This window comes from Bombina bombina, chromosome 3 (assembly GCF_027579735.1).
Source record: "Bombina bombina isolate aBomBom1 chromosome 3, aBomBom1.pri, whole genome shotgun sequence".
NCBI classification, from domain to species: Eukaryota; Metazoa; Chordata; class Amphibia; order Anura; family Bombinatoridae; genus Bombina; species Bombina bombina.
Genome location: NC_069501.1, coordinates 905,563,524 through 905,589,004, shown reverse-complemented (window position 1 = coordinate 905,589,004; position 25,481 = coordinate 905,563,524). Strand labels below are relative to the sequence as shown.

Below are 25,481 nucleotides of genomic sequence, written 5' to 3'. Positions count from 1 at the left end.
CAAACAGCTCTCTAACCCCCCTCTCTCTGCCTTATTGCGCCATATTGGGTACTGGCAGCTGTCTGCCAGTGCCCAGTTTAAAATCAAATATGTTTTTTTTTAGTTTTTTTTAGAAAAATACTATTTTCTGTAGTGTAGCTGCCCTCCCTCAACCCCCAACCCCCCCACCCCTGCCAGATCGCTAAACAGTTTTTAGAAGCCCACCCTCACTCCCACCGAGTACCATCATTGTTCCATAGTGTAGGGCTCCCACCCGCCCGCGCGCGCGCGCCCGCTCCCGTGCACGCGCGCGCACCCGCTCCCGTTCACGCGCGCGCACCCGCGCGCATGCCCGCACTCGATCCCACCCCCCTTCCCACCGATGGCCGCCCACCCGCCTCCCTTGGTAAGCTCCCACCCACCAACGAACATGGCCATCAATGGCCGATGCAGAGAGGGCCACAGGGTGGCTCTCTCTGCATCGGACGGCTAAAAAATGTTATAGCAGGATGCCTCAATATCGAGGCATCACTGCTATAACATGAAAGCAGTTGGAAGTGATCAGGATCGCTTCCACTGCTTTCAAAGACCAACGACGTACGGGGTACGTCCTTGGTCATTAACTGCATTTTTTTGCAGGACGTACCCCATACGTCGTTGGTCGTTAAGGGGTTAAAATAATGAGTTGAGTATTATAATCTATATAAAGTAAGTGAATTGCACTTTGTATACAATATGGCACAAGTCTGATTAACAAATAATAATTCATCCATTTTTTTTCTTATTGTTGTTGTTTTGTTTATTATAAAGTGAAGTAACTTCTATCCTGTCAGATTCCTCTTATATATTTTGCAATACATTGATAATATACTCTTGGGTGACATCTAGAGGTGAGCGCAGTATTGCATGTTCATGAACATGAGGAGCAACCACTAGAGGTCACCTGCAAATCAAATTTTAAGAAGAAAAGAAAAAAAAATACAATGGATCCATAGTAAGATTTAAAGGGACAGTCAAGTCCAAAAAAAAACTTTAATGATTCAAATAGGGCATGTAATTTTAAACAACTTTCCAATGTACTTTTATCACCAATTTTCCTTTGTTCTCTTCGTATTGTTAGTTGAAAGCTAAACCTAGGAGGTTCATATGCTAATTTCTTAGACTTTGATGACTGCCTCTAATCTAAATGCATTTTGACCATTTTTCACCAATAGAGGTCTTTAGGGTTTCATATAGATAACATTGAGCTCATGCACGTGAATTTACAGAGGAGTGAGTACTGATTAGCTAAAATGCAAGTCTGTCAAAAGAACTGAAATAAGGGGGCAGTCTGCAGAGGCTTAGATACAAGGTAATCACAGAGGTAAAACGTGTATTATTATAACTGTGTTGGGTATGCAAAATTGGGGAATTGGTAATTAAGGGATTATCTATCTTTTAAAACAACAAAAAATATGGTGTTGACTGTCCATTTAAGAGAATGTTTGATATTAGCATCTCCCAAAATTATGAGTACTTTATATAAAGATTTATGTGAAGATCCACAGTGCACTTTGATCGAGAGATGTTTTTGATAATAGTATACATGAATATACAAAACAACAAATTTAGAAAAATGAAATCCAGTTTTTCACACACAAAAAAAACAAAAAAACAAAAACAGCAATGTTTCAATAAAATGCACTGACGTAATTAGTTGAAAGAGCTGCTTGCCATTGTACAGTTTGTATCAAAGAACTGGACTTCCCTATAAACCGTTTTGTATATTTTAACATGATTTCCAAACATCAGATTATTACTCATAGAAAAGCATCAATGAATTATTAGCTGTCATTTAAATGTCACAGCCACTGAGAGTTGTGCATGTAGCTCAATGCTACCCAATGTCATATACCTATAATCTAATGGACATTTACGCCTCCATTCCAAATTAGATGAGCTTGTGGTGCAAAAATATTGTAGGTAGGTAATATTTGGCCTTGTTTTCTAAACTATCCCAAACTATTTGAATAGCCACTGCTTAAAGTGATTGTAATGTTTAATGATTTAAAGCCCAGTATCTAAAAATAATCTTAAAACAGGGGCACTTTAAAGGGTCAGTCAAGTCCAAAAAAACCTTTCTTGATTCAAATAGGGCATGTAATTTTAAACAACTTTCAAATTTATTTTTTATCACCAATTTAGCTTTGTTCTCTTGGTATTCTTAGTTGAAAACTAAACATGAGGTTTATATGCTAATTTCTTAGACCTTGAAGGCCACCTCTAATCTGAAAGGATTTTGACAGTTTTTCACCACTAGAGGGAGTTAGTTCATGTGTTTCATATTGATAACAATGAGCTCAAGCACGTGAAGTTACCAAGGAGTGAGCACTGATTGGCTAAAATGCAAGTCTGTCAAAAGAACTGAAATAAGGGGGCACTTTGCTGAGGCTTAGATACAAGGTAATTACAGTGGTAAAAAGTGTATTTTTATAACTGTGTTGGTTATGCAAAACTGGGGAATGGGTAATAAAGGGATTTTCTATATTTTTAAACAACAAAAATTCTGGCGTTGACTGTCCCTTTAAGTCATTAAACTTTACAAAGATGCTTCTTTTTTTAAATACTTACCATTACGTTCCGATAAACATACCGCCGATCCTACCCCTACATTTCCTTCTGTATTTAGCATATCGATGACAAATCTGGCTTCCTCCAATCGTTGCGTGCCCCATGAGCTGGATGCCAAAGGGGGCAAAAAATGATTGTAGGAAGCCGGATTTGTCATCGATATGCAAAATACAGAAGGATATGCGGGTGGAAATAGTAAGTGTTTAAAAAAAGAAGCGTCTTTGTAAAGTTTAATGAATTAAAAGTGCCACTGTTTTTAAGATTATTTTTTAAAAACTGGGCTTTAATTCATTACATTTTACAATGACTTTAAAGGAACATAATACTCAAATATGTTTCTTTGTTTCCTCTATTATATATTAGGTTTGTGCATTTGTTTAATTACCAAAACAAATATCTGACTGAATGCACTAATTTAAAGAATGACAAATATAATTCATTACTATATTTGTTATTCTTTAAATTAGGTGTATACTTACATATATATATATATCTTTAATTTAATTTAATAAATCTGTTTTTAAACACACAAAAACTATAACAAGTGGGGACTGGAGCTGGTGAGACAATCAAGAGAAGATGTTGGATAACCCACCAATCACCAGCAATTTTCAGCAAAACTTGGGGCTCCTGAGATGAACTTTACATATGAGTTTAAACCATTTGCTGGGATTAAGCACATAATTAACTGAGGCTACTAAAGTAAAAATGATATACTTTTTTGCATTATAATGTTTAATTTGACCATATTCCTTCCCCAAACCCACTAACCTTTTTCCATGTGTATTCTTTTTGTTTCATGTCCAACTTCATGGCCAGCAAGGTCACCTTCTTTGGGTCCTGGTATGATGTTGGGTGAAAGACCCATAAGCATCTGGTTCATAGATAAACCATTTTGATGGACTGCTAAAAAGAGACAAATATCGCTTTAGTTACTTATCTTATTGCAACAATCCATATTCTGAAGAAAAATAAAAAAACAATCAAATTATAAATCATAACATTAACAGGCAAAACTAACTGTAGGAAATAAAAGAAATACATTGAAATATCAGCATAGCACAGCTTCCTCTGTCAGATAGTAATTTACAGTTGCTTGATAAATTATATTTGAAGCTTCTGCAAACAAAAACATTAAAGATAAAACTGTGCTTTCATCACTTTATCTCTGCCACATTTGATATGAAATACATAAAATGTCATCTATGTCTTTTGTTATTTAGGTTAGTGCTGGTAGATTTGATGTTCTATTATCTCAGCACTTTAGACACGAAATAAGCAAAAAGCAAACAAACAAATTCAATGTCTTAGTACATTAGAGATTATTCATTAAGCTGTTCATGGAAACATTTGGAACCCAGTGTAATATTAACTTTTAAATTTATCAGCAAAAATTACTAGCAGCCTTTTTTTTAACTCATGAAGTTTAACACTGTAGCTACCAAAGAGGGCTGCAATGTATTGATATGAAATGCATTGCAACTGTAAAGTTGTTAAAAATATTATCGCCCAAAACGCATACTCTAGGATAGCTTTTTTAACCGAAAGTGAAACTAGCAGAAATTGTAGGTGTATGCACAAAAGCAATTATTCATTGGCTGCTAGGGATAACACCTATAGCTATTGGTACACAGTGGCACACCTCCACAAGTGTGATAACAAAAGTAGCTTTATTTAGCAAAGAAATATTTATTAAAAAAGTAAAGCTTGGGGACTTCAGGTGGACAGCTCTTCAATATGGCTGTGGGCTTCTTAGCCCTGAGAGAAATCTGCTGTGATACTTGTTTTAAAGCCTTTAATCAAAGCCATCTGCATCTCCCTTACAAGATAAGCTGTCTGGGAACCTATAGCAGAAAATTGATCTCTTCTACCCCAGAAGCTACATAAAAGTAGTATAACGGACTTATCGCTCTGTGTTCTGGCAAATTAGTTTTGAATCTGTTTATAGGAAATCTGAAGCATGGGGAATAGGTAGCCCATAATTTCTGTTAAGTTGGCAGAAATGTTTCTGCAAATGTTTTAATCCCTTCTAAAGCGATTTCAGTCTCTGCAGCCAGAAGTGAGAAAAGTAAGCAGGGTCCCATGGAAAAGGAATGCGAAGACTTGTGGCCCAGAATTGCATTGACCGTCAGCCTTTGAGCTACATGCCATATAGATGGCTACAGTTCAGTATATAGCTCTGCTACTCGATTATTTTACTATGCCTGGACGTTACCTCAGGGATGAGATGCATGAGTAGGGACTCTCTGGGACTATGTGTCCTCTCTCACTCGGGTGGGAGTTGGATAATTGCTAACCTCATATCACAGCTTGCTGCATTGTGTATGATGCAAGGATCACATCTCTGAGTGCTTACATTTATATCTGGGTGCTCTTGAATATTTTTAAGAAGAGGTCTAAATGCAGTCATATATATTTAGCTTAGAGCTGTTTTTAGTATATTGTATTGATACTGTTCTATAATTGATCCATCTACATGTTCATTCTACATATCCTACTTTGGATATAATTTGGATGTTTTGTTCACAAGTTTGTGTTACCAGTTTTATGTTTTATAAGAACAATGTTTAGTTGTTTGTTAACTAAGGGCTAGATTACAAGTGGAGCAAAAGCAATTTCACAAGGGTTTTCGCGATCATTTGCGTTCCATTTAAATTACGCTAGAATCCTTAATTCGATCTCTGAGCTGTGGTTAACTGTTTTCCAAAAATAAAAAGTGTCACAAAACACATCAAAAACTCATTAAAAAGTATACAGTTCTTAAACTCATAATAACACTGTCTAATAAAAATAATTTTACATAAAAATATTGCACACAAAAGTTAGAAGGGCTCAAAGATATGAGATCTTGGGTGTAAGAAAAAAAAAAAGCCGCCAAATGTCTTTAACATTAAGATACATACAGATACATGTCTAAACATGTATATATATATATATATATATATATATATATATATATATATATATATATATATATATATATATATAAATACAGTATATACACACACACAAATACAGTATATATATGTGTAAATATGTATTAATGTATTTATATGTGTATATATGTATTTACAGACATATATACACACAAAAAAAATTAATATATATATATATATATATATATATATATATATATATATATATATATATATATATATATATATATATATGTGTGTGTATTGGAGCCTTTTCCCATTAAGTAAATGAAACATGTATGTATTTACTGTAAATATTTCACATTCCAATGTTCTGTACATAGGGGAATATGTTCTTCGTATGTATTTACTGTAAATATTTCACATTCCAATGTTCTGTACATAGGGGAATATGTTCTTCGTATTTTTAAATAGCTATCCCTATATATATATATATATATATATATATATATATATATATATAAATATATTTAAATATATATACCTATATATAAATCATGCATATATATATAGGTATAAATATATATTTGTTTAAAATAAATAGAACATATTCCTTTATGTAAATAACATTGGAAAATTAAATATTCATAATTTCATGTTGGGTTAACTCTACTGCAAATATTTTATGTTTTTTTGGAAGAGAGAGTGGGGTGTTTCAACTTTTTTGAGGGTTTTTGTCCAACTTTTTTCTCCATTGACTTCTATGGGGGAATGTGTAATCGTGATCGCAATTTTCGAAAAAACTGTTTACTTTCAACTCCAGCACAACCCGACAAGTGCAAAAATTTAAATCCTAGCAGAGTTTTTGCTATAGCGAAAATGCAAAATACCGCTCCACTTGTAATCTAGCCCTTAATTGTTACTCTTGTTGAAGGTGCGGGTATAATGAAAAGGTAAAACAATATTTTTAATCAAGATAGATTTGATGTTAACCCTTCTTTTAAACAATGGGACAACATTCAGACTCCATGCATATTTATTTAAACCTTTCCAAGGTTCATTTAGTTTCAATGATACGGTTAATATTTTCTGCCCACTTTCATACTATGTAAGGACTTTGAGAACCTCCACAGATGCTTTTACTTTTTTTACTAGGATAAACCAACTGATGTCACCATCTTAAGGATCATAGTACAATTAAATTCCCTGTCCATCTGTGGATCCCTTGGTTTCTGTTCTAAATGAAATTATCTTAAAGGGATATTCCAGCCAAAATTGGAAAGCACGTGGGTGCATTTCTGTACTGAACAGAAGCAATTTTGTAACATACATGCATTAGCAAAAATGCTTCTAATAAAAGCTATAGCTGTTTCAAAAGTGTTTTTAAGTATGCACCATGCACCAACATTTTAAACACAACACTTGTTCGGAGAGAATAAGGTGCTTGTACCATCTGATAATGATTCAATTTGTTAATTGCTGACATGATACAAGCCCCACTGATGACCTGAACAGCTGCATTATTTAAAATGTGGATGCAGTGAAAATGCCTAGCTATGCTTTACATGCACGTGCAGAGAAATATGTTAACACTAAAACAGTGCTAACTCTTAATAGAAGCATTTTTGCCAATACATGTATATTGAAAATATGGTTCTGTTCAGAGATGCACTAAATCTATGTGCACTTATATTTTGACTGGAATGTCCCTTTAAATAACCTGTTGCTATATATCGAAAATACAGAACAAAGCACAACAGTTACTGGATTTTCTAGGATAACTTCCATTTAAAGGTATATTTACCCACATACAGAATGCACTACGTTTTTTGTTCCAGCGTAAAGCTACTGTTTCTATTTAGTTTTGTTTCACTCTTAATGTTTTCTAAGATGGATGTTACTTATACTGTCCCTTACTCAGGACAAAAAATGCACAGGCTTAATATGCCCCTTCCATATAAGTACTAGGACAACATATACATTCATGGACCTTGCATCATTTTTTTAACCCTTCCAGGGTTTACTAGGTATGATGTTCTGGGTGATATAATCATTCACTGCAAAACTTGATGTATATATCTAAGTCAGGGGTGTCCAAACTTTGCTCTCCAGAGGTTTTGGAACTACATTTCCGATGATGCTCAGCCAGCATTTTATCTAGCTGAGCATCATGGGAAATGTAGTTCCAAAACCTCTGGAGAGCAAAGTTTGGACACCCCTGATCTAAGTGGTTTGACCCCAGAGCATTTTGTCTTCACTCTTTATTAAATCATTTATTGGTATATCCAAATACAGAGTAAAACTCTTATAAGGTCCATTTTAAAATTGCATAAAATACAATGTACTTTATCCCCCTGTGAGGTGTGATGACGTATATACTTTTTTTTTTATCATTAAAAACTTGTCGAAAGTTAAACATACGAATTCTGTCTAAAGAACTCTCTGTCCGTGCTGGAGAGCTAGAAACACTGCTGCTTCTGTGAGATGAGGGATGGCTGCCTGGCCTTCGTCCGTCTTCAATAGATGGCGCTGGAGATGGACTGTCTGGTACACGTTCCTATGGAAAAAAAAACATGATATGTTAGCATGACGTGTTTTTATTATTATACAATAAACAATGTTATTGAAAAATATATATGTTTATGGTGTTTAAATATGTTACGTTACAGCAAATAAAATGATACAAGATGCAGCAATATATTAAAGGGACATAAAACCTTAAATTTTTCTTTCACAATTCAGATAAAAAACACAATTTTAAACAAAAATTTGTTCTCTTGGTATCATTTGCTGAAAAGCATACCTAGATAGGGTCAGTTATACACTATTAGGAGCTAGTTGCTGATTGGTGGTTGCACATATATTTCTTTTGTCATTGGCTCACCAGATGTGTTCAGCTAACTCACCCTGTACATTGTTATGGTCTGAATCATGAAAAAAAAAATCCATGTCCCTTTAAGCATTCAATACACAAAGACTTAGCAGCTATGGGTTTCTCAATAAAGCATAACACCTAAAATATTCAGTTCAAGTCAATTTTCTACTAGTCAGTCCCCAAACATTTATTTTTAATTAATATATAATAATGTCACTGCAAAAACGTTAGCATTAAAATATTTAATATCAGTATATTTCTATAAGCAATATGTATATACAAAGATTAAGATTGTAGAGACATCACCACAGAGCAAGGTGTGAGTGTGCATAGAGGGGGGGGGGGGGCTACAGATGCACCTGTAATATGATATCAGGTATATGGTTCAGTTTTTTGCCTCTGGCCCATGTCTCCTTCCACTGCCATGCTCCCTGGTACTGTCTAAACATTCTTGAAAAAAGTGAGGTTGACTTTATAAACAGTAAGAAAATTGCTGATACTATTTTTATTTCTGACATTGACAAAGTAAATCAGTGCCTCTTGACATAAAAGACTTGCATTTTTATTACAAAATCTAGAGCTGAGAAATTAACAGGAGTGCAATTTTGGACAACACTGGCAATTGACACATGTAGCAGTGACTGTCAATTTTGATGCATGAGGTACAATACATTTTTTTTTTATAGTTAAGAAATTATATTATTTTGAATGATATTTAATTGACTTGTATCATTTTTATAACCATCCACTTTTTAACTAATATATATGTTTTAAACTTAAATTTATATATTTTATATATATATATATATATATATATATATATATATATATATATATATATATATATATATATATATATATATATAATATATTTATACATATATATATATATATATATATATATATATATATATATATATATATATAGTCTTATCACTGAACTCCTTCTTTAGTGTTATCTTCTGGTGCAGAGATCGAAATTCACATAGGGCTTCACACACCTTGCAACACAGCTTAGTAACTCACTTGTCTTTTATTTATTTTATTTTTAATAATCACACCCCAATGGTAATTTCTAGTGATCCGGATGAATATAAATATTAAAACCAATGCGGTTCTCCTAGTTAGCCATATGTGAATCAATTGGCACTATTATTTTCTTTAATTTTTTGGAAGATTGAACGTTTAGTAAAAATGCTTTTACTGTGATAGTCAGGACCAACAAGGTAGAGGTTTGACATTTCGTTTAAAAGCAGATATGCAATGTTTATTTTATTATGCTGTTTGGAATATGCTGTCCAGTGCCTGGACCGAAACGGGATGTGATTATTGAAAATAAAATAAAAGACAAGTGAGTTACTAAGCTGTGTTGTGAGGTGTGTGAAGCCTTACATGAACACACATATATATATATATATATATATATATATATATATATATATATATATAGTGAAGATTGGAGTAGCAGTGTTAGTCCAGTAGATAAGATGCTCAAAAAACAAAGTATTGCAGTATGCAGGGATACCTTTTTTATTGGACTAACATAATATTTCAAAGACAAGCTTTCAAGAGTTCTCTTCTGAGGAAGAGAGGAAAACTCTCGGAAGCTTGTCTTTGAAATATTATGTTAGTCCAATAAAGAAGGTATCACTGCATACTGCAATACTTTGTTTTTTGAGCATTATATATATATATATATATATATATATATATATATATATATATATATATATATATAAGTGACATGTATCTTATATTCCAAAGTTGTTACACACAAACAAAATCTGGCATTAATACTTTCAGGTAAGATATCTAGATCTGAAAACGATTTTAATCTAAAAATATAAAATAGTGTCCTACTGTCCTCATAAATCTTTCAGAAAAGACAGTAACTTCTATAATTCTTTTCTGTGAAACAGAGTATTGTCAAATGACTGGCATGTGCAAAAAGAAGCCACCTCATGTCTACAGCATCTGCAGGTCATGGCTGTCACGCATAGACTGATTCATGACTGTCAGACTATGCTTGTTACTGCTCCTTTGCTATTCACCCATCTCATATATCTAAACATTCTATTACAACAGGACATCTAATGTTCATCTCATTTCTGAAAGGGCAGATTCAAAAAAAATCTCTCGGTATGAGGCCAAGACAGCTACATAATACATCCAATAAAACAATATATAGCTCTCAGAATTTAATTTTAGACTGGTTGCCTAAAGTACTGGTTTTAGTATGATCTTAAAGTCATTTGTAATAGCTTTAATCTGAATAGTATTTTCTGTCCACGGTTGGAATCATTTTAGCTATTTAGTTTTATCAAAGGAAAAACATTCTCATATAATGTAGTAGTACGAGCGAAAGATTTATAAACAAAACCAGTAAACCCCGTAGGGCCTGAATAAAACCCTTTTTAAAATCTCTTCGAACAAGCAAAATATTGTCAATTCTGCTCCAGGGCAAAAACAAAGTATTTAAAAGTAGACAATAAAAAAAAAAATAGTTTTAATAGTATTTTTCAAGAGTGTCCTTATAACTCAGGCTAATCATCTGATGTTAGAAAAACAAATCCTTGTGCATGTTATAAAGTATATACAATTACACCACACTGCTAAAAAATATTTCATTGGCTTTCTGCCTTAATTAACTATTCATAAATATTATAGCGAGTCACAACTGCTTGTACCTTTCTAAATTATTACAGCTTTAGAAATTGTACCAGTAATTCAAATAGGAAGGAATACACTCTGGGCTTGCTCTGAGAGGGAAGAGGTATACAATTAATAAGAATGCTTTCCTATATTCCCTATAAAGTGATCTACCTATCTATCTATCTATCTTTTTGTATTTCATAACAGGAAATCAGAAAGATTTATTTTAATTCTAAGCAGCATTAAACTTTCATATTTAAATAAATATTTACCACAATTCTTTTTACAAGTATTACATATATATCTAGCTACCTATCTACTTATAATAACTACTTGATTAAAACGGAAACCATTCTTCACTGTTTTTTCTTCATTCTGTCTTTGGAGTGAAGAAATATCTTATTTGAAACTTTTGAAGAGAACGACTATATACAATTATTTATGGGACATCCCTTACGTACAATATGAGGACTTGTGTATCCTTTTGCTACTTATTTTGTTTTCAGAAATTTGGTTATTTTGTTTTGCAGCCAGACATTGTATTGCATTATTATATATTATATGCAGAGAACTATTTACCAAGCAACAAATCTGTGTTTTTCTTTGCACAAAGAACTTTTAATTTGATTCACTGTAATGATCTATGATATTACAATCTTGTCATAAAAAACAACCAGAATAGCCAATAGATTAAACCAGGATGGCAATCCTTTTCCTACAAAATTATTTAATCCCCTTAGAGACTATAACAGATATCTTCAATATTTTTCTGAACATCTGGATTTCCTATATCAGTTGTTGCCACTAGTGATGTCGCGAACTGTTCGCCGGCGAACATAGCATGTTCGCGTTCGCCGCGGCGGGCGAACATATGCGATGTTCGATCCGCCCCCTATTTGTCATCATTGAGTAATACTTTGACCCTGTACCTCACAGTCAGCAGGCACATTCCAGCCAATCAGAAGCAGACTCTCCCTCCCAGACCCTCTTACCTCCTGGACAGCATCCATTTTAGATTCATTCGGAAGCTGCATTGTTAGTGAGAGGAGGGACAGTGTAGCTGCTGCTGATTTAGTAGGGAAATCTATAGCTAGGCTGGTGTATTCAGTGTCCACTACAGTCCTGAAGGACTCATCTGATCTCTGCTGTAAGGACAGCACCCCAAAAAGCCCTTTTTAGGGCTGCTTTTTTTTCCCTGTGTAATCTAATTGCAGTTGCCTGCCTGCCTGCCAGCGTGTATGTCAGGCTCACAGCGTATACTGTGCCCACTTGCCCAGTGCCACCACTCATATCTGGTGTAACAGTAATGTAGATTTAAACAAAACAACACTTTTTTGACTGTGTTAAATAATAGCAGTCAGTTTCCTTCACACGTGTGCATTTCAGTGCCTGCCTGCCAGGGCACAGTGTCACCCCAGTGCAACTCATATCTGGTGTAACAGTAGTGTAGATTTAAAAAAAACAACACTTTTTTGACTGTGTTAAATAATAGCAGTCAGTTTCCTTCACATGTGTGCGTTTAAGTGCCTGCCTGCCAGGGCACAGTGTCACCCCAGTGCAACTCATATCTGGTGTAACAGTAGTGTAGATTTAAAAAAGACAACACTTTTTTGACTGTGTTAAATAATAGCAGTCAGTTTCCTTCACACGTGTGCGTTCAAGTGCCTGCCTGCCAGGGCACAGTGTCACCCCAGTGCAACTCATATCTGGTGTAACAGTAGTGTAGATTTAAAAAAAACAACACTTTTTTGACTGTGTTAAATAATAGCAGTCAGTTTGCTTCACACGTGTGCGTTTAAGTGCCTGTCTGCCAGGGCACAGTGTCACCCCAGTGCAACTCATATGTTGTGTAACAGTAGTGTAGATTTAAAAAAACAACACTTTTTTGACTGTGTTAAATAATAGCAGTCAGTTTCCTTCACACATGTGCGTTTAAGTGCCTGCCTGCCAGGGCACAGTGTCACCCCAGTGCAACTCATATCTGGTGTAACAGTAGTGTAGATTTAAAAAAAACAACACTTTTTTGACTGTGTTAAATAATAGCAGTCAGTTTCCTTCACTTGTGTGCGTTTCAGTGCCTGCCTGCCAGGGCACAGTGTCACCCCAGTGCAACTCATATCTGGTGTAACAGTAGTGTAGATTTAAAAAAAAAAACACTTTTTTGACTGTGTTAAATAATAGCAGTCAGTTTCCTTCACACTAATAATAATAAAGGGATTATCTATCTTTTAAAACAATAAAAATTCTGGTGTAGACTGTCCCTTTAAACAGGGAGTTTGGTCTGTCACTGTGAAGCGGGCGTAACACTTACACTACCTGATCGATACAACATCATACCTGATGTTTTTAAACATGTTATTCCAAACAATTTAGGAATGTTAGGTGATTTATGCCCTTTATGGATTAAAACCAGACTCTGCATCAACTATGTAATTTTCCATGGGAGTTTTGCCATGGATCCCCCTCGGGCATGCCACAGTCCAGGTGTTAGTACCCTTGAAACAACTTTTCCATCACTATTGTGGCCAGAAAGAGTCCCTGTGGGTTTTAAAATTCGCCTGCCTATTGAAGTCTATGGCGGTTCGCCTCGTTCGCCCGTTCGCGAACAGTTGTGGAAGTTTGCGTCCGCCGTTCGCAAACGCAAAATTTTAGGTTCGCGACATCACTAGTTGCTACAAGCCTTTATTAGCTTGGAAGAGGTTTAATTAAGCATCATGGGTGTTACATGCCCATTAGCACCACTCACTTGTAATCCTCCACTAGAAAACTCCATAACTAATAAAACCCATATCCACCATAATTCCCACAGTGATATCTCCCAATAAATGAATGACCTACATAACATAATCCACTAACCACAATATCCACATTAAATTAATTATTTAACCACCAACAATATTAGCTCAACTAAACTATTAGTCCCAATACACAACTAAATTTATCCTAATCCCACTAGCTGACAGCATTCACTACAAATGACTGCACCCAGGGATATCAAAACAAACTTTGGATGTTGACCCATTCACACACCAACTTTACATAAACTAAGCTTCCTCCAAAGCAATGACCCAATTAACTGTAGTACAGTCCACTGCAGGATGTTTCATCTTACACATGAGGGAAACCACTATCTGGACCTTCTAATGCTCTAGTAAAAACACCTACTCTAAACTAAAACTAACCCAACACCAAGAGAAATCCCACTAAAAAAATACCCACATACCTAGGGATTCCTTGATACAAGATATAAATCAACTACTGCAATTCCCTACCAGTGCAAGACTTATTAGAAACTCCTAACTCTGGGCAAAAACAAAACTCTCTAATTAGTTAAACAAATTATGAGATGGATGGATAGCAGAGATGCAGTAACAAAATACACTGGACACAAACCAGACTATTGTATGTTAATGTTTTATAGTATATCCAGTTACTAATACAATTCATTATCTTTTTGTTATAACTGAATAAATGTTGGTTTTTTTAATACTATTCTTTAGATTTCAATGTTCAAACTGCAGGTATAAATAAGTGGGCAAAATCATTTTACCACTATACATAAAACAACTTTAATGTGTAAGATTCAATGCATATTGGCAGGTGAAGTACATATATGCATATAGCCTGTGTGTAAATATGACAATAAAGTAAAAGAAACTTATATCTCAAATGTACTTTTATAAAGTTGATTCAAGATTTACCTTAATTACTGATGTCTCAACTCTGGATGGAGGACTCTGCACTTGTGCTGCTGCTGCCATATTTGCAATAGTGCTGAGATGATTCATCTGGCTCATTGCCATGGTAACAGATGCTGGAGGTAGGCTAACTGGGATTAATGGGTGTGGCATCATCATAAAAGGGAGCTCCAAACCTAGGGAGATAAATAGCATAAATTAGTTCATAACATATTTACATTTCTGTTTTGTTTTTTTATAGTTAGCTGCTAATAGGCTTTTTATCTACGAAAGAACACAAAGGGGCAGGCTGATTGACACCCCCTGCTAGTGGCCAAATGGCCACAAATCTGCAGGGGGCGGCATTGCACAAGCAGTTCACCAGAACTTTTAGTAAACCAGAACTTTAGTAAATCGGCCCCATAATGTGTTTATTTTTTTGTTTTGTTTTTTTGCTTTCACCGCTTTAAACATATGCATTCAATCAACAAATACTGCTAAAAATAACCAAAACAGTGAAAAAGTAATGCAACTGTTCTCTGTAAAATTTCATTTACTGCAAATTAAATTAAAAAACAATAATAAAATAAATAAATAAATAAATAAATAAATAAATAAATAAAAGAATTAATGAATGAATTAATTAATTAATTAAACTTGTCAATTTCTAAATAGGTAAATGTTTAACAAATATTATTAATTTGTTTAAAGTTTTGTCTCAGCCCTCTTTATGTTTAAGTCCTGTGTTTAATGTCATATGTTCTATCTGTTTAATTACAGAGAAAACAAAACAGTGACAACTAAGTATGTGAGAGATGAATGACATTTTTTGTACCATTGGGCAGAAGGTGATTCTGTTGAAGAGAGTTGAGAGGATGAGTAACTGGAAGGTTATGCTGTCCAGGCAAGTTTGGATGGTTAACAGAGGTTTGTGATCCTTGGGTAGGAAGGGATTGGAGTTTGTCTTTATCCCAAGAGCCATCACTGCTCCCTGTGGGAATGAATATAAATGGTTTGAATTTAGGAATTTTGAAGGGTCTTAATTTGAAAGATCATAAGCCAAAACATGTCATGTTTAAAAAATATATAGATAAAGTAAATTTGATAAAAGGGGAATGAAACCCCCAAGAAATATTTTGTGACCCAGACAGAGCCTACACTTTTACACCCACATACCTGGAGATTCCTCAATACCAGAAAGGAAAGAACCACTGCAATTTCCTACCAGTTCAAAACATTTTGCTTGTTGACTTTCTGAAGGGCCTAAGAATTATAACATCTACTTATTATGAGACTGTTTTGAGAAAGTTAGCCAAAGCTTTAGCAGAAAAATGCCTAGGAAAGCTTCACCAGTTTCCTTCGCCACCACAACAATGCTCCCGCTCATTCCTCTCATCAAATAAGGGCAGTTTTAAGAGAATTTCAATGGGAAATCATTAGGCATCCACTTTACAGTCCTGATATTGGCTCCTTATGACTTCTTTTTATTTCCTAATCTTACAACATTTTCAAAGGGCGCACAAGATACTAAGTTTGGCTTATTACACGTGTGGGGTCAGCATGTGAGCGAAACAGTTAATTTTTAACTCATAATACGATTGCAACCCGACACGTACAAAAAGCTTACTTCTAGTGCAGTTAAATAGCGCTACACTTGTAATCTAGCCCATAATAAGTAGTTTATTATTCAAATTGACAATGTTCACTCCAGCCAAAGGGTTAAACTAATAAGTTGTTCATCAGACATGCTTCCTTAAAGTTCCAGAGCAGGACAAATCAAGTAATAGGTAGACACATGCATATGCCACTCCTGATTGGCTCACAGACCATTTACTGTTAATGAGTGGTAATAGATTGCACCTGGACCTACAAATTCAACTAGGAATTTAACCCCATATGCAAGGGTTAAGCATAATGAGTATTTGCTAAATAATTAAACAAATTATGTCATTTTACTATTGCAATTGAAAATACTTTTAACATTTTTTTTAAAGACACATAAAAATACCGTCATATAGTACAGAAAACAGGATAACTTTTATTCTACTTTGCATATTCATTTGTAATTCTATGTTAATATCTAAAAAAAAAGTGTTACAACATAGCAGCCCCCATTCTTTTATGCACACTAAAACTTTACACTTGTGACGGAGCGAGATGACCGCAGTTTGATGAAGCTCTGTGAAGACTGCAGCACAAACAGGGGCTAATCTCTGAACAAATGCACAAAAAAAGGCTAAATTAAGGATATGGATTGGGGGTGTCAAAGCTGATAACAATACTGGATGGATCACTAACCAATGCAAAAGTATCAGGGGGGTAAACAAAGTGGTGCACTAGTTGTTAACCGCCTTCTTGGAAATCTCACGGTGCCTAAACAGAGACCACATCAGCCATAACGGACAGTTCTTGTAAGCAAGCACAGGATACAGCCATAACAAAAGGCTGCAGATATAAAAAAAAACACGAAGCATGGGGGAATTCCGCCATCACCTCATCACTGAAAACAGGGTAAGCAACTGGAGCGGATAAAAGAGAGTTATTTTGCAGCCACGCATCACACCCTTTTCCTCTCCTAATCGAACAATAACAACTAGTTTAAGTAGACCCTCAAAATAGCCGATTAAAAGGCAAAATCCCGACCATCTATAACAGCATTCTACAGAGTAGGATTCATTGAGTCTCAGAGAGCTAAATAAGCTGATATTTATCGCATGTGTGGTTTTTAGGATGTGCTCCTGACCACTGAGAGCTTAGAAACCTAACCTGTGTTGAGTTACAACAACCCTGGATCCTGCTCAATGTTTACTATGGAGTCAATCACCTCCCTTCTGAAAGCTTTGTGTACTCGCCTGGACCACCACCAAGCACTCTGTATAAATGCATTGTGGTCTGCAGTCAGCCCACCCTCTGTTGTTCCCCTTATTGAAACCTTACCCGTCTTCAGCAACATCATGCTATGCACCCTAGGGGATGTTGTAGGGCCCCAACGTCACCCCTCAGCACTGTCAGCGGGTCAAGAAAAGGATATTGAGGTATCGCTGCCCACAAGTTTTCTCTTCTCTGATCCACGGAGGATTCGGACATGGAAGCTATGGGGCTAGTAACGAAAGCCCTCGAGCACCAAGTCAAATTAAGGTTAACTCCCACCAAGATGCTAAGCCGACTCTTACACCCCTCAGGAGATCTGGAGTGGGGTAACTCTATGCTATAACTTACATAGAACAGTGACCACACAACTCTTGAAAAACTGATCTATGTTTCTCTCATCTACAATATGAGACTACTGTTAAACTACACCATTTTGCATGGTGGGAACCTAGTTTCCTGTTTAAGACTATGGGGCCCATTTATCAAGCTCTGTATGGAGCTTGAAGGGCTGTGTTTCTGGTGAGCCTTCAGACTCGCCAGAAACACCAGTTATGAAGCAGCAGTCTAAAGACCGCTGCTCCATAACCTGTCCGCCTGCTCTGAGGACGAGGAGGTGGATAGACATCGCAGGAAATTAACCCAATTGAATACGATCGGGTTGATTGACACCCCCTGCTAGTGGCCAATTGGCCGCAAATCTGCAGGGGGCAGCGTTGCACCAGCAGTTCACAAGAGCTGCTGGTGCAATGCTGAATGCGGAGAGCGTATTGCTTTCAGCATTCAACAATGCCTGTCGGACATGATCCGCTGACCGGATCATGTCGGACAGACATTTCATAAATAGGCCCCTTAAACTCTACCTGAACTATATAATATCGATTGATAAGGTTCATTTAGATGTTTTTCACAACTGTTTTATCTTTAACCAGAAAAGTTTAAATGCCTTTTACTTCTAATGTTAAGCTCTATGTGGCCATATTAAGCCTCTGAGGTTCACATACATGTTAAAGCTCTATGGGTTGTGTGCGGTGTAGATAGATATTGTACTAAAAGGCCAGATTATATCTTTATTAATAATAGCCCGTAGGAGGTGAAATTATCCAATTACAGTGTGTGAGAGCAGCCAATAATTTATAATTATAGCTTTTTTTTGCTTTTGAGGCTCAAAACTATGCCAAAATAAATATTTCATATTTATAGGAAATAAATATAATTTTATAATTATTATTATGGGTTATTTGTAGAGTGCCAGCAGATTCCGCAGCGCTATAAACATAGGGGGAATACAAGGAAACATTTATAGGGATCAGAAGGGTAGAGGGCCCTGCCAAGAGTCGCACTGTTGTAGTCAGCTCTAAAGAAGGTGATCTACAAACAGCATGGCTCTTAGGCTTACATGCTAAGGGGATTCAAGGGGATAGCAATGGAGGAGAGGTAATGGTATAAATAAAGATTAGTGTAGGTTGTATGCACCCCTGAACAGTAGTCTTTAGGGAACACTTGAAGTTTTCAAAACTAGGGGAGAGTCTTGTGGAGCGAGGCAGAGAGTTCCACAAGATGGGAGCCAGTCTGGAGAAGTCCTGTAAGCGGGAGTGTGAGGAGGTAACAAGAGAGGAGGAGAGTAGGAGGTCATGAGCAGAGTGAAGGGGATGGGAGGGAGAGTATCTGGAGACTTGGGGGCCCATTTATCAAGCTCCATATGGAGCTTGTGGGCCCGTGTTTCTGGCGAGTTTTCAGATTCGCCAGAAACACCAGTTATGAAGCAGCGATCTAAAGACCCCTGCTCCATAACCCTGTCCGCCTGCTCTGATGAGGCGGACAGGAATCGCCGGAATTCAACCCGATCGAGTACGATCAGGTTGATTGACACCTCCCTGCTGGCGGCCGAGCTGTGAGCTGCTGGTGCAATGTTAAATGCGGAGAGCGTATTGCTCTCCGCATTCAGCAAGGTCTTGCGGACCTGATCCGCACTGTCGGATCAGGTCCACAAGACCTTTGATAAATAGGCCCCAAGGTCTGAGATATAGGGGGGAGTAGTGCAGTTAAGGGCTTTGTATTTTAGAGTGAGAATTTTGTGTTTAGTCCTGGAGGCAAGAGGAAGCCAGTGAAGGGATTGGCAGAGAGGTCCAGCAGATGAAGAGTGATGTGTATGGAAGATGAGCCTGGCAGAGGAATTTATAATGAAACAAGTTATTGATGAACACATTTATGTTAAAGAAATGTTTTTTTTATTTTACAATTTCTCCTGGCTTGCAAAGTGTTAACCTAACTGTATGTTTTTTTCTTTTTTTTTTTTCTTTCATACTTAACAAATACAACTTTCAAGCATTTTACTCTAATGAATAAATGAGTTTGTCCTTTATGTATAAAATATAGTTTGTATTTGTTGCACTAGAATTTTAATAATAAATGATTTTAGGTTTGCTTCAACATATTCAATAAAGTGTGATTAATTTGGTTTTTCAAAAATGCAAACTAGACATTACTATATTACTTTGCAAAATGCACAGCTTGCAACATTATTGTCTCAGTGGGATCTTAAATTGAATTGTAAAATGTGTCTTATTTCCAGTTTGATTTATGTAAGAAATTGCAGAGGATAATGCCCTTTTTGAAGTTTCATTGCTTCCTGAATGAAAAAAATGCTACTCAAGAAACCATGTTATGTACAGTTGTAAATTATAGGAGCGCTAGAACGCATATTTGTGACAAGGATGTCATGTTCCAATGTTTGGATTTTATAACTTATTTTTTTATTATGGTCTTGTTCTGTGGCACATAATATGATGTATCTTGCAGTACACATGTTAAACAATTTTATTACTGTATACTAAGTAATTACTAAATCTCTTTCTAGTCTTAAAAAGGGGCTTCCGGTGCCCTATAAATTAATCTATGATACCATTTAACTTTAGCTTTTGAAGTAAATATCACTAGATAAAAGCCAGCTGCATCTGTATAATGGTATACTTGAATGAATGTATCAGTGTTTGAAAATGAGAGTACAAATCTTCTAAAAAGCTTAATTTCCATAAGAAAGCTGTGAGAGCTACAAAAGAATAAATTCTGCAACAGAATTAACCAGTAGAAAGCAGAGTAGATTAAAGGCCAAGTAAATTTGCACCTTGTTTTTATGGCTTTGGTGGTTTTTGCTATCAATTATAGCTTGAAATCATTAGCACAGCAGATCCGGAGTAAAATATAACTGTCTAATATTACAATATTGTTCATAATAATTAAAAAACAAAAAAACAAAACAGTGCTTACGGTATGTTATACAGCAGAGTTGCAAAACCTCTTCATATGATCTATACTGGGTTTTTTTTTCACTTTCAGAGCTGAAGATCACATTCATACAAACATATATATATACACATATATATATATACATACACACACAATGTATGTATATATATATATTTTAATTAGATAGATAGATAGATAGATAGATAGATAGATAGATAGATAGATAGATAGATAGATAGATAGATATAGATAGAGATAGGTATACAAAAACACACAAAAACAGTTATTACATGCACACAAGCAATAGATTTGTGCACAAACTTTGTTTTTCTCTTTTGATTTTCAATATTTAACCAGTTGTTGATGCCTTTAAAGGTTTAATTGGGTGAAGGCTAAATAAGCCCATCATAATTTTTTTTTTCTCATTACAAGTGTTTTAAATGGGTTGCAGAGCAGAAATAATACATCACATATTAAAAACGTTTTAGAGAAGATCTCACCTATTGGGTCTTGCCTTGATATTGGAAAGTGAGCTTTCCAAATGCCCTTTTCATATATGTTTCAGATAGTGTGGAGGCAACTGATTTCTCCTGTTTGTAAATACATGCTTCATGCTAGGACACACAGATGTCAGTATTACTAGGTAACCCTTGCCTCCTGGATCTATTACTTTTTGCAACAAATACTTAAAAGGAAAGCCAGATCACTCACTTTCAAAGGAAGGCAATAAGGTGGAGCGGCTGGTCAGCTGTATGCCACTCAATGCAACTCTTCACAACATTCATATTCCAACCAGCTCAGCTCAGACACATCATGACCTTGCACCTCATGATATTATGACTCCTCCTTCAGCCCCCCTTTCTTTGATAGCCTCCAGGAACTATTGTAAGGTAATGCATAAACCTTGCAAAGGGAGGGGAGACCGAGCAGAGTGGCACACAAGGCATGTTCTCAATGCACTCCACCCCAGAGGGGGGATAAAGGTGGAGGAGAACAGATTCATCACATTCATTAGCAATGTCTATCAGAACCATATTTGCTATGGTGACAGTAGGGCAGAGAAAGAGTGTGACTGAAGCTGCATTTTCTAGGTGTCCTTGAAGCTTTGGCTGCTCAGAATTAAAAAAGAAATGTTTGTAATTGTTTTAACTTGCACGTCATGTTTCTGCTAAATGGTACAGATCTAGAGACATATACATCAAGAATACCCTACAATGTTCTGTATTCTACATCTCTGCAAGCAAGAAACTGCTGTCCATAGAGGAATGTAACAAGATAAAAACACACAAAAAAATCACCCTTGGTCACACAACACAATATTTAGTTTGGAAAATTAGCTGGTAAAATAAAGTAACTCCAGAGCCTCGATTGAAAATACCTGTTATTATTATTATCATTTATTTATAAAGCACCAACATTTTATGCAGGGACATACAAAAGTACATTGCAATCATGAGGGTAAAATATTATAAAAACAAACGGCTAGATTACGTTACGCTAGAGTTTTTGTCGGTAAGGCTGTTCGGTGCTAACGCTCCTTTTTTCTTACCGCTCCCTTAAGACAACGCTGGTATTACGAGCTTTCTGCAAGCCGGCGTTAGTCTCAGAAAAGTGAGCGTTGAGCAAAATTTAGCTCCACATCTCACCTCAATACCAGCGCTGCTCAAGTCAGTGGTAAGCTGGCAAAACGTGCTTGTGCACGATTTCCCCATAGGAAACAATGGGGCTGAGCTGGCTGAAAAAAAACCTAACACCTGCAAAAAAGCAGCATTCAGCTACTAACGCAGCCCCATTGTTTCCTATGGGGAAAGAAAATTTACGTCTGCACCTAACACCCTAACATGAACCCTGAGTCTAAACACCCCTAATCTTACACTTATTAACTCCTAATCTGCCGCCGCACTATAGCTGACACCTACATTATAATATTAACCCCTAATCTGCCACTCCGGACACCGCCGCCACCTACATTATACTTATGAACCCCTAATCTACTGCCCCCAACATCGCCGAACCCTACATTATATTTATTAACCCCTACTCTGCCCCCCCAACGTCGCCGCAACTATATTAAATTTATTAACCCCTAATCTTCCGACCCCAATGTCACCGCTACTATAATAAATGTATTAACCCCTAAACCTAAGTCTAACCCTAAGTCTAACCCCCCTAATTTAAATATTATTTAAATTAAACAAAATAAATTTAACATAATTAAATAAATTAATCCTATTTAAAACTAAATATAGTTATTAACTATTTAATAACTACCTAGCTAAAATAGGTACAAAATTACCTGTAAAATAAACCCTAACTTAAGTTACAGTTACACCTAACACTACACTATAATTAAACTAATTACCTAAACTACCTACAATTAATTACAATTAAATTAAATAAACTAAATTACGGGAAAACCCCCCCCACTAAATTACAGAAAATAAAAAAAAAATTACAAGAATTTTAAACTAATTACACCAAATCTAATCCTCCTAATAAAATAAAAAAGCCCCCCAAAATAATAAAATTCCCTACCCTATACTAAATTACAAATAGCGGGTCCATCTTGAAGACATCCGATGCGCAGCATCCTCTTCCTTCTTGATCCGACGACTGAATGAAGGTTCTTTTAAGTGACGTCATCCAAAATGGCATCCCTTCAATTCCAATTGGCTGATAGAATCCTGTCAGCCAATCGGAATTAAGGTAGGAAAAATCCTATTGGCTGATGCAATCAGCCAATAGGATTGACCTCACATTTTATTGGCTGATTGGAACAGCCAATAGAATGCAAGCTCAATCCTATTGGCTGATTGGATCAGCCAATCGGATTGAACTTCAATCCTATTGGCTGATTGCATCAGCCAATAGGATTTTTCCTACCTTAATTTCGATTGGCTGATAGGATTCTATCAGCCAATCGGCATTGAAGGGATGCCATATTGGATGACATCACTTAAAGGAACCTTCATTCAGTCGTCAGATCAAGAAGGAAGACGATGCTCCACGTTGGATATCTTCAAGATGGACCCGCTCCGCTTCGGATGGAAGAAGATAGAAAATGCCGCCTGGATGAAGAGTTCTGCCGGTCTGGATGTCCTCTTCTGCCCGGATTGGATGAAGACTTCTGCCCCTCTGGAGGTCCACTTGTGCCCGGCTGGGTGAAGATGGCTCAAGGTAGGGTGATCTTCAAGGGGGTAGTGTTAGGTTTTATTAAGGGGGGATTGGGTGGGTTTTAGAGTAGGGTTGGGTTTGTGGGTGGTGGGTTTTAATGTTGGGGGGTATTGTATTTTTTTTTACAGGTGAAAGAGCTGATTACTTTGGGGCAATGCCCCGCAAAAGGCCCTTTTAAGGGCTATTTGTAATTTAGTATAGGGTAGGGAATTTTAATTTAGTGGGTTTTTTTCGTAATTAAGTTTATTTAATTTAATTGTAATTAATTGTAGGTAGTTTAGGTAATTAGTTTAATTATAGTGTAGTGTTAGGTGTAAATGTAACTTAGGTTAGGGTTTATTTTACAGGTAATTTTGTACTTATTTTAGCTAGGTAGTTATTAAATAGTTAATAACTATTTAATAACTATTGTACCTAGTTAAAATAAATACAAAGTTGCCTGTAAAATAAATATAAATCCTAAGCTAGCTACAAAGTAACTATTAGTTATATTGTAGCTAGCTTAGGGTTTATTTTATAGGTAAGTATTTAGTTTTAAATACGATTAATTTATTTAATTGTAGTAAATTTATTTAGTTTTATTTAAATTATATTTAAGTTAGGGGGTGTTAGGGTTAGGGTTAGACTTAGGTTTAGGGGTTAATAAATATAATATAGTAGCGGCGACGTTGGGGCGGCAGATTAGGGGTTAATAAATGTAGGTAGGTGTCAGTGATGTTAGGGATGGCAGATTAGGGGTTAATAAAATGTAACTAGTGTTTGCAAGGCATGAGTGTGGCGGTTTAGGGGTTAATAAATTATTAAAGTGGCGGCGATGTCCGGTCGGCAGATTAGGGGTTAAATAATTTTATTATAGTGTTTGCAATGTGGGGGGGCCTTGGTTTAGGGTTTAATAGATAGTTTATGGGTGTTAGTGTACTTTTTAGCACTTTAGTTAAGAGCTTTATGTTACAGCGTTAGCCCATAAAACTCTTAACTACTAACTTTAAAATGCGGTAGGAGTCTTGAAGGTAGAGGGTGTAACGCTCACTTTTTAAAGCGATCATAATACCGGCGTTAGGCAAATTCCATTAAAACGATAGGATACGCAATTGACGTAAAGGGATTTGCGGTATGCTAAAATCGCGGGAAAAAACATAATTTATGTAAGAACTTACCTGATAAATTCATTTCTTTCATATTAGCAAGAGTCCATGAGCTAGTGACGTATGGGATATACATTCCTACCAGGAGGGGCAAAGTTTCCCAAACCTCAAAATGCCTATAAATACACCCCTCACCACACCCACAATTCAGTTTAACGAATAGCCAAGAAGTGGGGTGATAAAAAAGTGCGAAAGCATATAAAATAAGGAATTGGAATAATTGTGCTTTATACAAAAAAATCATAACCACCACAAAAAAGGGCGGGCCTCATGGACTCTTGCTAATATGAAAGAAATGAATTTATCAGGTAAGTTCTTACATAAATTATGTTTTCTTTCATGTAATTAGCAAGAGTCCATGAGCTAGTGACGTATG

The 25,481-nt window shown here is 35.9% G+C and overlaps 1 protein-coding gene across 3 annotated transcripts in view; it reads right to left on the bottom strand.

The window, feature by feature from the left end:
• Positions 1 to 25,481, bottom strand: part of DACH1 (dachshund family transcription factor 1) — a 518,737-nt gene that overhangs the window by 148,256 nt on the left and 345,000 nt on the right. For 2 of the 3 annotated variants that reach the window (XM_053707935.1, XM_053707936.1), the window contains exons 4-7: positions 15,505 to 15,660; positions 14,694 to 14,866; positions 7,887 to 8,022; positions 3,361 to 3,495 (exon numbers count right to left, since the gene is read on the bottom strand). In XM_053707935.1, coding sequence (XP_053563910.1) covers positions 3,361 to 3,495; positions 7,887 to 8,022; positions 14,694 to 14,866; positions 15,505 to 15,660 — 600 coding nt within the window. The remainder of the gene's footprint in view (positions 1 to 3,360; positions 3,496 to 7,886; positions 8,023 to 14,693; positions 14,867 to 15,504; positions 15,661 to 25,481) is intronic. The other variant, XM_053707937.1, reaches the window with a different exon arrangement.